This window comes from Nematostella vectensis, chromosome 11 (assembly GCF_932526225.1).
Source record: "Nematostella vectensis chromosome 11, jaNemVect1.1, whole genome shotgun sequence".
Taxonomy (NCBI): Eukaryota; Metazoa; Cnidaria; class Anthozoa; order Actiniaria; family Edwardsiidae; genus Nematostella; species Nematostella vectensis.
This window is the reverse complement of record NC_064044.1, coordinates 9,687,067-9,704,113: the sequence shown is the minus strand read 5'-3', so window position 1 is coordinate 9,704,113 and position 17,047 is coordinate 9,687,067. Positions and strand designations below refer to the sequence as shown.

Genomic DNA, 17,047 nt, shown 5'->3' with positions numbered 1-17,047 from the left:
TGGTACAAATAGTGGTAGTAGGAAATTCTACTAAACAAATTAAATACTGCATTTGTTTGTGCCTAATATTCCTAGTATTTGCCGACCAAAGTTTCGGACACTTCTGCAAAATAATCAGCTCAAAATGAATCCCCCTTTAGATATTTATCAGTATTAAACAAATTGACCATCTTATGAACTTGAAATCTTATTACTACACTGACCAGGCATTTTATGTTGCCGACTCATTCATCAATAAGAAATAACAAAACAATAAAATACGGAGAGCCTTTCTGTTTTTGACCATTGCTGGAATGTTTTTTTTTTTTAGACAAAAAAGAAAACTTCGTGCCGCTACAGCAGCAAGCTATGGAGGTAAGGCCTGGATAAGGCACAGCTGAGCCCTGGTTACGTCGATTTAGAGTCAGACCTGCATAACTTGACTAGAGTCCTTGACTAGAGTCCTTGATTAGTCGAACTAAAGTCCTGGATAATTAAACAGTAGACCTAAATTCCAGGTTAAGTCGAACTACTGCCCTGGATAAGTTAAACAAGAGACCTGGATAAGTCGTCCTAGAGACCTGGATGAGCTATAGACCTTGATAAGTCACCTAAAGTCCTGGATGTTGAACAAAAGGCCTGAATAAGTCGAACTAGAATTATTTGGTAACTACATAGAACCTTTCGATATCGCCCAATACAGTTATATAATAAGTTAACTGTACCTTTCTTTGACCCTATTTCAGCCAGCACAACACAATTCTCGATAGGAACAGTTAACTCCATGCCGACCACAAATCTACACGTAGCAGAAGGGTAAGTTGCAATCATCAGCCTTAACGTGAGTACGATGTGTGTAGAATGGTGTTTGTCCCATTGGCTTTTATCATAAAAATATTCTATTTCCTTTGCACGAAAAGACTTAACTCCACTTCTGATCAAAATTTTCTGATCAATTAGTGTCGAGACAGGGTTGGGGTAGGGACAAGGGCATCCTGTGTGTGTAGTATCGTGCCTCTCCCATTGATTTTTTCCCACAACATATCAGTCAACCTTGTTTTTAAAAAACTGTCGTTTTTCTAGCTCGCTCGGTCATTTCCTTATTAGGTATAACATACCATATTTGGAAGTCCGCTTCAACCATTTTTTGTTCGCTTTTTTTTATCGCTCTAGAGCTTTGTAAGTCGGGAATTTCCACGTAAACTTGCAGAAATTCGAGTTTACTACGATTTGGATGGCGTGCATCTTGGATATGGAGCCTAGTCCCTAACGTTTTAGAATTTCACAGGTCTCTCGCGCGGTCGCCCCAGCCTCTTTTAGACCATTCAAAAACGACAGCCATTGATTGATATGATTAAAGCACTTTTTCCATAGTCCCATCCAGTTTGTTCTCCATATAATATGACTCACAAACACAACTAGAAGTCACAAACAATTTAACTAAAATCTTACGCGTTTTGCTTTTTGTCAGATCCAACCCAATATGGGTGGACCCTTACCACAACTGGGGACTAAACACCGATGATGAAGACAAAGCGTAAGTAACAACCACTACAAATAACGTCACACATTTTGGGGGTTTTGACTCCAAATCCTTTGGAGCTATTGACGTCACATCCTTAAGAGCTATTGACGTCACATTCTTTAGGCCCTTTGACGTCACATCCTTTAGGCCCTTTGACGAGACATCTTTTAGGCTCTTTGACGTCATATCCTTCGGTTCCTTTGACGAGCCCTTGATGGTGCACCCTTTAGGTCCTTTGACGTCACATACTTTACACATTTTTACTAACCTTTCTTCAGGGCATCGTCTTGGATATATGAATAGCTGATTAAGCAAAAAAAAAAAAAACGGAGAAAAATGGCAAAAACGTGCTCTTAAATTCGACTGACTAGGGACTGATAATGCAACATAACGACACGCTTAGAGTTGGGTGGGGATTAAATTTCATTTACTTGGTTAAGCAATAAAATAAAATTAAAATTAAAGGCGCATTTAACACTGTAACGATAAACTGTAATTCTAGGTACATGGAAACCTTTGGAGATGCCAAAAAATCAAGGTAATACCGCTATTCAAACACTAAAACGTAAAAACAGCTGTTATAACTACAAAAAAAATCTACTAGAAGACTAGAATAATATAATTATCAAAAACAAATGTATTGTTGCATTTTAACTACTTTTATTGTAACTGAAGCGTTGCCTTTTACTGCTAAACACTCGCGCTCGCTCCGGCTTTAAGCGACAAAATAACAACATCAAAAGGAACTTTTCAGGAATATTTTTCTTCATATGCTATATGTTTATACCTACAAGCAAAACTTATCCAATCTATTCGTGTTTCAGGACGCCATTGTATGATAACGCCGTGATGGACCGCGCGCACGGGAATCCACTATTTGAATCACAGGTAACCATCAGCTCAGAGAGCGGCATCACGCCTTTCTAGGTAAACAGGGGACCTCCCTTTTTAGGGGAGAACAAAATGTTCTCACCTACTACGCAGGCGCCCTTTGTCTTAGGAGGGCGAACAGGAAGCCCGAAAATACAAGGGGCCGCGTACGTAGTGTAGAGAAGAGAAGCCAAATTGTAGGCTTTATCCCACAGATTCCTAACATTACAACAAACAAAATGGTGGTTGTATTTGACAGCAAAGAAAACCGCTGACCCACACAGGGTACCCAATATACCATAACTAGAATTCAGTGCTATTACATCACGTAAAGTATACATTTGAGTCTCTAACAAGCTCCTTCTCTCGCCAGGAAATAAGCTATGACTATGTAGACCTGGATAACGACAGTCATGACTATGAGACGATGAACGGCAAGCAAAGAAGACCGAGTAATAACCGCCCTGCGTCACCCGAGGTCTACGAATCTTCAACAGCTACTTCACCAAAAAGCCTTTACCTCCAAGACAGCAGATTCCAAGTCACCTCTATCTGAGACGGTCAAACTATCGAGGATACTTTGAAAGCCCTTGTCAGCCCTAATAATAACAGATAATAATGTGTCAAAATGTCCTAATAGCCATCTAAACTTAAAGTTTAATACTTTATTTACCAAATTCAACCACAAATATCGCATAATCGTCCCCAAATGGAAATGGGTACTTGTTCCTACTTGGTATTGCTACGATGCCCAAATGGCGGCGACAGAAACATTTAAAGTTGTTTCTATATTGGTTGTTTTTTTATGCTAGATGGTTAAAACCTCTAGATACCCTGGTTCCAGAGCTTCGAACGTCCTAAATAGAGAGACGTTTGAGGCTCTAAATAGAGACGTTCGAGGCTCTGAAACGCCAGCGGTAAGCTCTAGATGGCCTAAACGCAAAATTCGGCGAAATAGGAGTTAACGGCAGTTTAATTATCTTAAGTCTAATGACATCGATTTCGTAGAAGCAAGGGCATAATCAGCCTTTACTTTCATTCATCATAATAAAGTACTTACGAAAAGGCTAGGAAAAAGGGTGGGGTGGAAAAAATACCACTATCACTCCCCCCTCCCCTCTCCTTGCCTCATTGCACTTGTTCGTTTATAACAAATAATTTATTTCAAATTAGTCGTATAGTTAGAAAAAATATGATAATATAATAAGGCGGCTTTAAAAACGCCTTATAACATGAAGGGTAAGCGTGACAGCATGGTTTGCACGTTTGCTATTATCGGCAGTACTCGCTGATCTATTAACAGCGACATTTGCAACATAATAACACACATATATCACCAACTCGATTGTCATGGATGCAAGAGGACAGCCGTTCCTAGTAGGCCTCTGATAATTGGCAGAGCTAAAGACCCGTGGATTTTTGATCGACCCGTGTCAGCTTGTCCTCGACTCAACGTTCCTGGTTCCGGGAACCTGGTATCCATGACGTACACATTAATTTACGTGTGATAGACATGACGGAAAAACATGACGTGACGCTTCAAATAAGCCCATTTCACATCGAATAAGGCGGAGAATTTCTCTGAGTACTTAGTAACTTTTAGCAAACAAAATATCAAGTGCGACTTTTTTTAAATTTATGCGACTTTTTTTAAAGTGTCATTGAAATTTGAGCTTTTAGTCCCTGAACTGTGATACACAGGGCAATGATGATCAAGGAAAAAATATCTTAAAAAGCCAAAATCTGGTTATGTGCACTTCGGCCTCACGTTATTTGTGTTTTGAAAATCAGTTCATAATACAAGGAACCTATAGCCATTGTAAGAAATTGTGTCTACTCTCTCTATCTGGAATTGCGCGTTTTCCAGGTTTTTCCGTCATGTCCGTGTGATATGAATAATAATTGTACTTGCGGCTTAAGAAGCTGTTGTTTTGTAAAATGCACGACATTTGATCCTGGTGATCGAGTCTTTGAGATAATAAAAGCAAGATTATATAAATAGTTTCTTTATTTAATTATCACAGAAACAAATGGGAGTGAAGAAAACGCAGCTTTCAAATTTTATTTTCGTGTATCTTTAAAGAAAGTCAATCAGCCAATCCTGTCTGTTGATTAGAAATGAAAATATTACGGTTTATACGCAAGATAACTTCAAAATAACCATAACGGCGGCACGATTGATCTTCTTAAACTTTCGCGAATTTCCCGATTTTTTAAAATGCTATTTATGCAACGTTTATAACGGAAGATATAATACATAACACAGTGCTGAAATAGGAGCTGTAGTAACAATTTGGCTTGAATCAGATATTCGTTGCTGTAGTTTGATACAGGTCTGTTTGCAGACCAACACTGTTGATCCAACTTGGCTTAATTAAATCTTGTCTAGATTTACGGTTTTTACCATGGCTTGGAAATCATGGCAATTAGTGTTATAGCTAGAAAAATATATTGGAAAAGCCATTTAGACATTTCAGTACTAATACTTTTATATAATTATATTTCAAAATATCACAAACTTCTTTACTTAACCAACACATATATTATAAATAAGCAATTTAACTCGATGCAATTGCATTATAATATCTATTCAGCCAAAAGAGCTCTCTTGATTTAGCTTAATATCTTTATTCCTGACGGTTCTTTTACGATTTTCACTGACGATGTTTAGCGCGTCTTTCAGCCATTTAGCCTCGGTCTCATGCAGGAGACACTTCCGCCGTAGGGTCTCGTTCTCTTTGTATTTCTGCGCCAATCTGTTGCGCAGGTGCATGTTTTCTTGTTTGGTCGCCATGACAATATCCCCTAGTTCCGCATATTTTTCTTTAAAATTCTGGAGTGCAATATTTTTGCTTTCGTTCTGGCCTTGCGTTTCTTCGAGTTCTTTTGCCTTTACATCGAGCTCTTTTTCTGCGATGTTTATCTTTTCTTGGCAGTGGAGGTGTTCGCGGTATAACTCGTTTAGCTCGTGTGAAAGAGCCAACAAATCCTCATCTTTAGAGCAGTCAGAAAAGCCAGACTCTTTAACAGAGCTTAAATTATGTATACCGACGGAAGAAAGTCGCTGTTTGTATTCCCGCAATTCTAATTCCATCTCTTGTAATCTTTTACTTTTTTGAAGTCCGATATCTTTCTCTTTTTGTATTTCCTCATTTACCTCATTTATCTGATTCTCGTAGCAAATTGTTTCCTCTTGATGCAGCCTTCTCGTCGTCTCTAATTTAGCGTCGATATCTTGCGCTTTCGTCTTCCAATTTTCCAACTCAACACGCATTTCTAAAATAGTTTCTTCCGCTGCGTTTTCATTCATGAACAGTCTGTTATTCTCTTTTGCTGATTTGCGTAAAAGTGCCTCCAATCGCTCTATTTCTCGGTCGCGTTTTAGTTTCTCCAGTTTTAATGTCTCGACTTGGTTTTCTAACTCGAATATTTCTTCTTTTAGTTCTACTTCTCGCTCCTCGAACTCTCTTAATTTTCTCCACATATCAAGGTCTTCAGGACATGGGATTTCATTGTCTACGAAATCGCCTTCATTATGCTGTATATTATTGGTCGTGATGCCATCTAAAAAATCACCACTGTCTTCTACAACACTTGCTTTTACTTGTTCAATGTCTTCCCCTTTATGCGGCATTTTACTCTTTACTAAATTCAAATTGCCATCGATTTCATCCATCCTCAATTGTTTTACCATTACGAATCCACTTGGCTCAATATGCTCATCCTTTTCCGTTTTTTGTGGCAGCATTTTCGTCTCTTGGTGTATTTTGTCACAGACGCTTCTCTTCAAGCTTATGGTGCTGATAGCTTTCTCGTCAAAATCAACTCCCTGGACTATTGTTATGGCTCTCTCAAAAACTCCGCTTGATGCATCGCAAATCCCCTTCTCACTGGCTCTATCACTCGCTATTGAGTTGGTTACAACAGCTGCTTTTCCGCGTCTATCACACGTCGTAGCGTTACCGAACTGGCCACTCCACACGCTATTACCACTTTACTCATAATAGATTTACAGAGCACGCCTGCACGTAAATTATACAAATAGAAACAGAACTAACATAATAAAACAAGACGCGGATCAAGAACAGCTCGTATAAGCACTCTTTTGTGGTGTTTCTATGCGAGACTGCCAAGAAATTATTCTTAAAAGCTAAATAATTTATTTCAGAGTCACTCTCTGCATGCAGTGAGTATTGATCAGCCTCTAAAATGTGTTTGAAATTCTAAATAGACTGCTCCTAGCATGTTTCCTTTACATTTTATGTTTATTTCTTTATTGCTTTAACCAATTTCTTTGATGATTTGTTTTAGGTTTAACTTTGCAATGTTTAACTTCCTTTTACGAGAAATTTTATGGAAATAGAATGATCATATTTCAATTATTCGATGTTTGCATTCACATAACATAAAAACAAATGTTTACCAATACAGTTAGCTTTTAAGTCAACATTTCTGTTTGAAAAGATGTACGTCTTTATGTAAACAAACTGAACACTTTGCGACCAACTCACGCCGAGTCAAAAGGGCCTACTCGATATAACGGTTGACGTTGTCAGATATTTGAAGAGAGCCCTTTTTCAAACAGTACACATCACTGGCTGGCCAAAAGGGTCTCAACGCGACACATAGAAACTGGGGCAACATATTAGTATGCAGATAAAAAAAAAACATTCATACGTATTATTCATTTATTTTTGTGCTTGTTTTTGCGCTGTGCAATAAGCAAAAAATAATAATCATTTGATAAAGCACCTTTCTACGCACGCCTGATTGGTTGATTATCGAGTCGTATCCCTGTGAGGCCGGCTCTCCGGAGTTTCGGGATTCCTGTGGAAGGGGGTAAGGAATCGCAGAATATCAAGGCTCGGCTCGACAAAGAATTTTCTGTGAAATGTTTCTAGTTAATATAGTATATGAACGGTAATCAGACTCGTACCCAGTCGCCAAAATGAGAAAAAAATAAGAAGGAATAAGGGAAACATAATTAATGTGCGGGTTGCCTGTGGCGACTAATTAGGCGCGCTCTGCCGTGTGGGTAAAAAACTATTTCTTTGACCACAGGCAACCAACACGACAGACGCACCTAATGAATCGGCACAGGCAACCCGCTCATCAATTATGTTTCCCTTTTTCCTTCTTATTTTCTTCTCATTTTGGGGACTGGGTACGAGTCTGGAACGGCAATATGGTATTAACAATAACCATCCTTATCAAGTTTCAGGTCCCCTGGTGTCTAGCCAGTGTAATTCATACCAGGGTGACTATTGACTGAATTCCTGTCGTCTTATTTGTTTTCTTCCAAGTGGAATATATCATAGTACACGAATCCATTTCGCTCGGCAAGCCCTTTGTATCCTGAGCCCGCGGCTCCACTGTTCAGCTCACATGCCTTGGCCGTCGCACTTGACGCGTACTCGAAGTTAAAGGACTTGCACCGCGCATGCTGATGGCAGAGAAGACCGCAATCCACTGGGGAGACGGCACTTGTCTTTTTAAGGAGTGTTCCTGGAAGCGATTTGTCCAGGAGAAACTCGCTGCTATCAAAAAAGCCAGACATTCGCACTGTAAAAATAAATTAACATCACATTCTAAAACGCTTTTATCAATTTTAGGTACCATATTATCGTTAATGGGTATTACGATTGACTTCCCTGAATATTAATTTTGATGAAATCTCATTGCAGTTATTTATACTTAAAATTGTTTTGTCTTGTGGATAAAAGCCTGATGCGTCTCAGGCAGTCAACAGTCATTTTGTCATTCTAGCAAAATACAAGTGTGGAAAGCGCCTATTTCCATTGACTGCTGATTTTGAGAAGCTTTTGAGAAGTATTGCGATATCTGCTATTGGAATTTGTTAAATGGAGTATAAAATATTCGTTCCAGACAATAAATTCAAAATATAGCCATATAAATTGCCTTGAAGACCTCTGTGTCCTGAAAAGGGTATATATTTCAGGCCTCTGATCCCGCCGCCGATCTGATTGCATTGCTTGCTCTTATGTGCTATCAGGGTCCTAAAATTGAGGATGTCGTCCTAAACAGAGTCCTAAAATCAAGGGTGTTGTCCTAAACAGGGTATGGTTTTTCAGAATGTTTGTCCTAAACACGGTAAAGTTTCAAAACCCCCAGCGGCACCCCTATACCCAAACATAGGCTGAGTACCTCCCGGGGCTGTCACGCCCTGGATAACCCATGGCCCCCTCTTACCCGGTACACACTCGGTCTTATTGATAAGGCGATGTCTGCAATACACGTAGACACTCGTAGTGTCATTTCCCCAGATCCAATGAGCGCCGTCCCAAACATCCGGGGTATGACCCCAAGGGAATGGCAAGTTTGGTATGCGATGGTTATTCACACCACGGCTTACGGCATTTGCCCAGGAAGAATCATCGAAGTCCAGAGACGCCCAGTCTTCCTGGTACCTGTGGGAGCATTTCCAGTGACTGTTGGTCAAGAGGCCGTTGCTCAGCGATCCCAAGATGCCGCCAGTGATGGTAGCGGATAAGTTACTCATTGCTTGTCCCTTGCATTGAAGTCCAATCACGCTCGAGCCACGTGGAATGGTAAGCCGACCGACGTTTTGGTAACCGGTGCTTGTGTTACCAACCTGCCGGCCGTCGACGAAAACGCGAAGTTGTTGATCGCACGTGATGTTTGCAGAGATCTGAGCAGGGGTTCCTATGGCGAATACGGATCAGTAATAAAATCATAATACAGGCGTACCTATTTACAAATATCAAGTGTTTAGCTATTATTATATTACAGGAGACGGTTCCTATGTTCAAATATCTAGTGTTTAGTTATTATATTTATATACACACACCGAGTGTTCAGTTATAATTATCATAGGATAGTTTTTTTTTTTAAATTTCAGATCACAGAAAAGGGGGACATATGGAGGGATGCTGTCAGAGGATATCCTGTATGTATGTAAGGATATTTTTGTAAGGCCGCAGGAAGTATTGTATGTCTGTGTTGCATTGTATTGTAAACAATAACAAACTAGTGGATGATCTACATTTAAGATCGCATCCTGAAATATATACCTGTGTTGTACCTCTTATTAAGATTATCAAATACCAATGAAGTATGAAAAAGAGTACTAAAAGAGCAGTAAAAGAGCATTAAAAGAGTATTCAAAGAGTATTTAGGTGTGGTATGAACACAATTTCATTCTGCATTTTTAGAACGCATCACTCAAATTAAAAATAAAAATTTAAATCTCAGGCTGAACCTTTTAATTAAAGAGGTTTTATTGTTTCGCAAGTGGACTATCGTAGATAAGTTTGACAGGTGTTCAGTCGGGGACTCCTTTAGTTGAGTAATAGTGTCGGCAGAATTAGCTTTTCCAAAACAAAGGTAGAACATAATATGATGGCAAGTATTTGAGAAGTTCTTATTAGAGCACGGAGAGCGTATACAGACAATGGAAAAAAAGGGCTTCCTCTACTTCAGCAGAGAACATCAACGGCGTAGCCAGGATTTTTAACAGGAGGGGGCCCAAAAGACCATTTCAAGGCATTTTCTCCTGTATTTTAGATAATGGCCCTTGCCCCCCCTGGCTACGCCCCTGAACATATTTAAGATATTTACTCAGAAAAACAATCAGGATTTTGGCTCCCATTTTTTTTTATGCGTTTAACTGTATAACCGACGCATCTGTTAAGCCGACTTTTGGAACGACTGAATACAAGAGATTCGCGTTTTTTTTTTTTTTTTAAGCAAACCATTTTCTTTTGAATTCTTGTTTTTAGCCTGCATAGCGGTTCAAAAGGGAGAGGAGTACTTTTTATACTGTCATTAAGTGTATGTAATGAGTTTTTAGCGTCAACTGCGATTGGTGATTACTGGGAATCTTACCTTCTTTCTCGCATTCTCGTATAGGATTATGAGCAGCAAAAAGTGGGAGCCAAAGCGAAATGAGAAAAGCGAGTTCCATTCTGATTTGAGCCTTGCTAACACTAGTGTGTACTCTATGTTTATCTGCTACCCTTTAAAAGCGCAATGAACTAATGGAATAGAGTTATTAACTGCACTTTAAGAAGATCTTATGATATCAAAGCAATTTGCTCGATTTGATTTTCAGTCCTGTAGTAATTAAAGATATAGTGGATGGATCTTATATGTTTTTGTGTGTAGAAGCACTTAATTTCATTCCATTGGTTAGCCTTATTGAAATAGGCACTCTTATTAATTAGAGTAATTGTTCCGTGTGAAGTTTTTTTTCTTATACCTCTGACCGTCATCGAAGACATCAAAGTCTTGAAGCTATGTACTCTATTACACTTTAGGTTTCGCTCACTTAATCCATATTTATTAGTTTTTAACAACGGAACTCTGTTTTTCAACGTTTAATCGCCATAAATATGTTAGTGAAATGAACAAACCATTTCTATACGGGAGGTGATTCGTAGATTTTGATGCCTGGCTGCGAGCGTATAACGTCACACGCATCACGACGGCGGACGCTTTTTTGTAAAAGCCCTTGTATCGAGCAAAAAACGGATATTTTGACCGAATGCGTGCTTCAAAGGCATCTTTGAAGACAAATATATTTTTTTCAAGCAATGGATAAGATATAAATTAAAGATTCCACAGAGATCGGGTACGCATATATAATAATTGATTCAGGGCACGCTCGACGTGAAAAACTGTCCAACAAATAAAAATGAATAGCTGGTCTCGCTGGATTCTTTTCTTTACGTGTGATTGTTTGTTATGCGAGATCCTTCAACCCACATTCGCGCGAATACATATCCAGGAGATAAAATGCAATGCATCACTATCGATAAAGCACCTGGCATTGTATTTGTATTTTCTAATTTTGTTTCACAATTTTCGAATGGAAATGGACTGTGAAGCGTCTTCAAGTTGAAGTGGTTTGTTCATTTTTATTTCCATGGATACTCATTATGACTAGTCCGTCAACATGGGTTTAAGGGTTGAAAATAAAAAAAATAATAAACATTCCAGATTACATTTTTCACAAACCAAATACAACCACGGTGATCCTGGTTTCTAAATCGCCCAGTTCCTTTCCAGGGATCTTAGCTGATTTTATTTGGGAAATAGAGTTTTTGTTTCATTTCGTATTATATATGAAGTACGAGGCGAATTAGGAAATGGAAGATTATGAAACAGGATCACCGCGGTCCAAAAACGTGCGAAATCTGTTTAAATTCCCAACATGGCCGACTGTCCGACGAGCAATGTCATGACGTCATCCATGGAAGCCTATTATTAATTAAAGTTTATTCACCAAGAAGAAATGGTGAAATGATGAATTCGCCAATGTCAATATGCAATAGATTTTTAGCACTCAGGACTCAAGTAAACAGCAAATCACTAAAACAATTTATTATGTCAGTCCTGTTTAAATATATATAAATTACAAATCTAAAGTAAGCAAAGGTGTAAACAATAAACAATTGCAGAAAAAACTTGTGAATGTCAACAAATTGAAATTGAAAAATCCATAGTTATACAGTGCTGTTTCCAGTCAATCCTTGGATACATGACTTTGTTTTATTCTAACCTTTAAATTGCTTCATTAATGGCTACGGAGTACATTCACTATTCGGTGAATTGTAAAACTGATGGGTCCAAGATGTTTAAGGATTAATTTTATTGTCTTCTAAGTTGACATCTACTGAGTTTTAAATCTTCCAGGAGAACACTGTGAATCCCCAACCAAATTGTTGTTTGTGTGTTCTAACCCAAATTTCTATGTGAAATTCCTCTAGTGATATGTAAAGGTATTTGTGCTATAAAACCTTGCATGGCGAATATTTCACTAGCAGTTATGAGGTATTCATTAGGAAGGAGCTGATAAAAGGGGGTAACATCTTTGAAGTCATTCTATGGCCTACTCATCTGAATCAGGTTTTATGTAGATTCCCTCCTGCAAAAAAGGTACATTTTGTCAAACATAGTAGTATACTTTAAAAACATTAATTTATGAGCTGTGAAATTGTGGCATAAGACTGTGGCTAAATTACTGTGCAAACATGCTAATATGGCCACCTTGACAATTTATAAGTAAAGTAAACCAATAATACTGTACAGTAACTGCTTAGGGTGCAGGCCGGTAGCCAGGGGGGGAGGGGAGGGGGGTTTGGAATAACCCGCTTGAAGGTCCACTCTAATGAAGGAAAATTGAGTACCACTGCTAGGTTGAGCTACTAAGAGAAAATGGTCCTCTTAATGGGTAAGGACCCCCCCCAACCCGCTCAAAATCCTAGCTACGGATGTGGTGAAAGACATTCCATCTGATTGACATGACTTCAATAGCCAACCAGTGAGGCTAAGTAATTATAGTGTGTACATCAGAGCATAGAAAAGCCTTTCTAGTATCGATCAAATTCTGATTCCAACATTTAATTGGCAAACATTCTTTAAACTTTGTAATGATGGCCAAAGTTGCAATAAAAATACCGGACTCACCATGGTTTTCCATTCATTGCTGACATCAGGGTAATTAAACCCACTCACTTCCCGCTGGCCATGGATCGGACGGCCAAACTGATCCCCAGTTATATGCAGGTACCTACCACAACGAGAAGTCTCAATAGGTTGATTTTAAAGTATCCCTATCCATTTCCGAGTAGCATAAAGGAATTTAAAGAAGGAAAACAACCGATATTTCAACAGAGGTAGTGTCCTAGAACTCACAATACCCCTAGAAAACAGCACAGATGACAAAACCCATGCGTTTTGGGGTTTGAAGCAAACAATTTACCTGTGTCAGACTAATCTTGTTGTTTTTATAGGAATTTTGAGTTCGAGACAAACTTATTAAGTTTTGGTATTATAGGGATTTGGGATTTGAAGCAAACAGAAAACTTGGGGAAAATTTAATGGAAATGTTGCATGAGGTTTGAACCACACAGTGAAGTTACATCCCACTTACATTTCTGTAATTTTGTGCCTGAAGCGAACAGTGTCTTTGCGCTCCCAGTTCTTCTTAGAGCAAACAACAACCCAGTCATCTAAGTTGTCACCATTTCCACCCTCCCCAAATGCGCTAACTTCTTGGTTGTGTGAGATTGGTGACTGGAAATGGTGACTGTGCAGGTTTCGCTTGGTCGCTAGATGCTGTAGTCTTATGGTCTCATCACATTTGATAGGCTCCCTATACACATAAATAGGTCATGGTATAGTCTGACAGCCTTCTATAACATGAATAAGTCTTGCTGCAACCAAAGAGCCTCCACTATATAACACAAATCAGTGATGCTTCAAGCAAATAGCTTTACTACAGCATCGTCTTGCTTTAGCCAAAAAGCCTTCTATAAAACATCAATCATTCATGCTTCAGTAAAAGAGCCATATTATATACCGTAGTAGTCACACATGAATCGTATGGCGTATCTACAATGCCATAATTGTGTTTGAAGGTGTTGGGTGCTTATTCAGACGAGGCAATTACATAAGGGATGTGCTTATTTCAAAATCTGTTGTATCACTATAGATATTTTCTAAATTGTACAAGGAATACAAAAATTCCATTAACCATAATAAACCAAGCTTTCGATATGATAACATGCTGTAGGTGGGAGGTACTAGGTCAGTTTTCAGAACTTGCCTTCTAATGTACAGTCCCCTTTGTTAAAGTGTGTGCAAAAAGTTGAGACAAGGCACTTACAGCAAGGTATTTGGGGGAGCAGCTAATAAGAGGAAGGCGCTTATTCAAACAATTACTGTAAGTGTATTGTACGTTTCTAGGTAACAATATAACTATATCCATTATCTTGTAATACTTACCCCCGCTTACAAGGCTTGTCATTCTCACCCTTGATAACCCAATAACTATTCCCATCATCTACACTCAAAACTCCTGTAACCGACTGTGGGAAACAACAACAATAAAAAAAAAAAAAAACATCATCACATTTATAAAGAAATAAAAAAATTAAAATAAATTGGAGAAGCTAATCACTCTCATTGCAGCTAGATGCTGGATTATGAGAGCGCAGATTCAGACGTGGTCATGTTGAAGGCATGGAAAGGTGTCTCAGGCAGCCTCCTACAACTCATGAATCACAGCTAAGAGTATAGCTAAGATTACATAGACATATGAAATATATATTTTCTGTATGTTTTACTTATTATCTCACAGGGAATGTGGGTTAAATTATAATATTACTTGCCTCATGACATGATTCTATTATTTTAAGATTTTATCAACACGGGAAGCCAGTGTACTATTTTTCAAGATAGCCAAATAAGCGACATCCATTCTACGAAAGTATCGGGTAACGAAGATTGCAAGAGAATTGCGCTAGTTAATCGTACTGTTTGTTATGACTCAAACGTCCATGAGAAATCTCTTATTTCTTGATGAAATAAGGGTCTATATGTTTTCAACGCTTGGAATCCCTGGAGATCGTATCGATGACTCTAAGGCTATGTGTGGTTTGTATTCAATGTTTATTTCGTTGTAAATTCTGGAGTTACGCTTTGGAGCTTTGCGTGGCTGAAGAAATAAATTACACTTCCCTCTACTAACAAAACATGTCTAACTTTGCCGGTCATTCTTCCAAGGTGGTGGCTGTGACTAGGAATAAGCAGAGACCACCAGTAGCAAAAACATCCGAGATAAAGAGGAGAAAACAGAGAGAGAGAAAAAGCTAATTTTGCCTCCATTTCATAACACTTTACAACAAACACAGTTCAGGAGAACTCCTGTTTATTTTGGATATGTAGCCAGCGCCCAGCTAGCAGTAATCACTGCTGAATGACATTACAATGCAAAACAATCTGACAAGCAGTAAACACTGCGGAATTTCAAATACAATTACTATCTGAGAAGGTGAAATACTATAATCACCTAATTTATATTTACAAGAAGTTAATACTGAGCTGGACACGTAAACCAGAGATAAAAACCCTGTGGGAAAAAACTCTGGACTGTGTTCCCCGAACCAATGCTCAGCATTGCGCGCTCTAAAAAAAAAAAAAAAAAAAAAAAAAAACTAACAAAAGTCAATATGGCTTAAACAGAGGAGCTGGCTAGAGTGAGACTAGCACGCTATGTCTCCCCTTATATACTCATACCCATACTGCACTCTTTACATTCCCACGTGTTATTCACATGCTGTCAAAATAAACATTTCTACCTCTATCATTACATTCCATCGGCAGAAATGTATTATACTTGAACTGAGAGAATGATATACGTCATGTTGCGTTTACCTATGCAACAAATATGATATTATTCTTGTCAGCATTGAATATTTGAATACCCTCTTAATAACGATACAGAGTACTCGCTTTGATCCAAATTTGTGCCTGAATTGACTTCCAATTGCGATAGCTGGACATCCTCACTTTCATCTAACTGATTTTTTAATCAGAAAATGATTATCCTTGTAAATAAAACGCTAGCTAGAAAGAAAAATAACATTGCTTGTAGCAGGAACTTGGACTTAGCTTTCGAATGGGCAGTAAAACAGAGAAAATTTTGAAGATTTTCCCCCTACTCAGGTATCGATCAGGGCTATCTGTTTCTGAAAGCTAGAGAAGGCATGACACTCTTTTCAAATCACAAAGGGGTACTAATTCTAAGTGGGACACTTAATTTAAACTTCGGCTCTGCTACTCTGCCAGTGTATGTAGGGTGTTTTATTGATGGGGGCGCTTATCTAATCACCAAAGCGGTGCATATAGAAACCTTATAAAGCAGTTTACAAATTTTTTTTTTCTTTTTGGGCCACCTTTTAAAGCTATGAATAGGACTTCCCATGTTAATGGAAACAAATCTCACTATCACTTCGAATAATTTATCTTCGTGACTATGCAATAGGGCATTGACAAATAGGAAAGCTCCACGGCCATAATTTGCATCAACGTGAAAAAATTGAAAATACCGGCGGAAATAAATACCTCAGCTAACTAAAAAATCTCTATGGAAAACATACAAATGATTGCAAGATTGGGTATTTAATACAGCTAGTTGATGATTGTAAAGAAATGTTATGGTGTGGAGATGGTGAAAATTGTTTCCAATAAGCGCTTGCAAAACTGTTACTGAAACTTCTAGCAGAACACAGCGAGAAGACGACGATTTCTTTTAAAGGAAATTGGCAAAATTTATTATAGCAGATAAATAGCCCTTTAGGAAAACTAGATTATAACCTAACGTAGGCCTTAAATATAGTTGGATAAAGTTCGGTTTGTTTTTTATAGTTTACAAACCACCAGTGGTAGTTTGCGCAAACCGAGCATTATTTTGCCAGACCGGTCAAGATTAGTAAAAACAAACCTGTTGTCCGCTCCCGGATCCATATTTAACTTCGTGAGAATGCAACCTTACATTGTGTTTCGTGTTCAATAGTTTTACAACACTTCCACAAGTAACATATTTAAAATCTGCAAAAAGACAAGAAAGGAATGAATGAATAAGCGAGACTCGGTATGGAGAATAAATTTACATGAACGAATAAACTTCACTATTCGACATGAAAATATAGTAAAATCTCACCTTTTGAATCACATAACGTCTCTCCTGATAATAATACAATAAAAAGTAATAATAAAGACAAATTTACAGTTAAATTCGAGAGTTTTAGAGGTCTTAGAATTCTTATTAGCGTGGACGCCATCTTGTGCAATAGAAAGGAACCAACGAGCTCGCGGCGCGTCACTAGAGGCACTGTGCCTCGATCG

General features: G+C 38.4%; 4 protein-coding genes across 5 annotated transcripts in view; 1 reads left to right on the top strand and 3 right to left on the bottom strand.

The window, feature by feature from the left end:
* Positions 1-3,440, top strand: part of LOC5501121 (cadherin-23) — a 50,516-nt gene extending 47,076 nt beyond the window's left edge. Inside the window, exons 53-58 of one of the 2 annotated variants that reach the window (XM_048734579.1) lie at positions 311-354; positions 726-795; positions 1,451-1,516; positions 2,007-2,042; positions 2,329-2,392; positions 2,748-3,440. In XM_048734579.1, coding sequence (XP_048590536.1) covers positions 311-354; positions 726-795; positions 1,451-1,516; positions 2,007-2,042; positions 2,329-2,392; positions 2,748-2,930 — 463 coding nt within the window. In that variant the 3' untranslated portion in view covers positions 2,931-3,440. The remainder of the gene's footprint in view (positions 1-310; positions 355-725; positions 796-1,450; positions 1,517-2,006; positions 2,043-2,328; positions 2,393-2,747) is intronic. The other variant, XM_048734580.1, reaches the window with a different exon arrangement.
* Positions 3,441-4,364: 924 nt separating this feature from the next.
* Positions 4,365-6,372, bottom strand: LOC116601218 (filament-like plant protein 1). The gene has a single exon (XM_032361965.2). It carries the CDS (start codon positions 6,120-6,122, stop codon positions 4,965-4,967), a length of 1,158 nt encoding a protein of 385 aa, XP_032217856.2. The 5' UTR covers positions 6,123-6,372; the 3' UTR covers positions 4,365-4,964.
* Positions 6,373-7,048: 676 nt separating this feature from the next.
* Positions 7,049-11,255, bottom strand: LOC5517504. Its single transcript, XM_032361966.2, has 3 exons — positions 10,241-11,255; positions 8,585-9,058; positions 7,049-7,936 (listed from the first exon to the last, which is right to left on the bottom strand). The coding sequence occupies exons 1-3, from the start codon at positions 10,317-10,319 to the stop codon at positions 7,659-7,661; spliced, it is 831 nt and encodes a 276-aa protein (XP_032217857.2). The 5' UTR covers positions 10,320-11,255; the 3' UTR covers positions 7,049-7,658.
* Positions 11,256-11,722: 467 nt separating this feature from the next.
* LOC5517503 (stromal cell-derived factor 2) lies at positions 11,723-17,023 on the bottom strand. Its single transcript, XM_001637505.3, has 6 exons — positions 16,863-17,023; positions 16,644-16,750; positions 14,144-14,226; positions 13,290-13,511; positions 12,824-12,926; positions 11,723-12,281 (listed from the first exon to the last, which is right to left on the bottom strand). The coding sequence occupies exons 1-6, from the start codon at positions 16,981-16,983 to the stop codon at positions 12,246-12,248; spliced, it is 672 nt and encodes a 223-aa protein (XP_001637555.1). The 5' UTR covers positions 16,984-17,023; the 3' UTR covers positions 11,723-12,245.
* Between the last annotated feature and the right edge of the window lie 24 nt (positions 17,024-17,047).

Coding starts and splice junctions, on each gene's coding strand:
- LOC5517504 (XM_032361966.2), bottom strand. CDS start 10,319: ATGGAACTCGCTTTTCTCATTTCGCTTTGGCTCCCACTTTTTGCTGCT. Junction 9,059..10,240: donor ACGAGAATGCGAGAAAGAAG/GTAAGATTCCCA, acceptor TATTCGCCATAG/GAACCCCTGCTCAGATCTCT. Junction 7,937..8,584: donor TAAGACCGAGTGTGTACCGG/GTAAGAGGGGGC, acceptor TTATTTTTACAG/TGCGAATGTCTGGCTTTTTT.
- LOC5517503 (XM_001637505.3), bottom strand. CDS start 16,983: ATGGCGTCCACGCTAATAAGAATTCTAAGACCTCTAAAACTCTCGAAT. Junction 16,751..16,862: donor GACGTTATGTGATTCAAAAG/GTGAGATTTTAC, acceptor GTCTTTTTGCAG/ATTTTAAATATGTTACTTGT. Junction 12,927..13,289: donor AGGCACAAAATTACAGAAAT/GTAAGTGGGATG, acceptor TCGTTGTGGTAG/GTACCTGCATATAACTGGGG.
- LOC116601218 (XM_032361965.2), bottom strand. CDS start 6,122: ATGCTGCCACAAAAAACGGAAAAGGATGAGCATATTGAGCCAAGTGGA.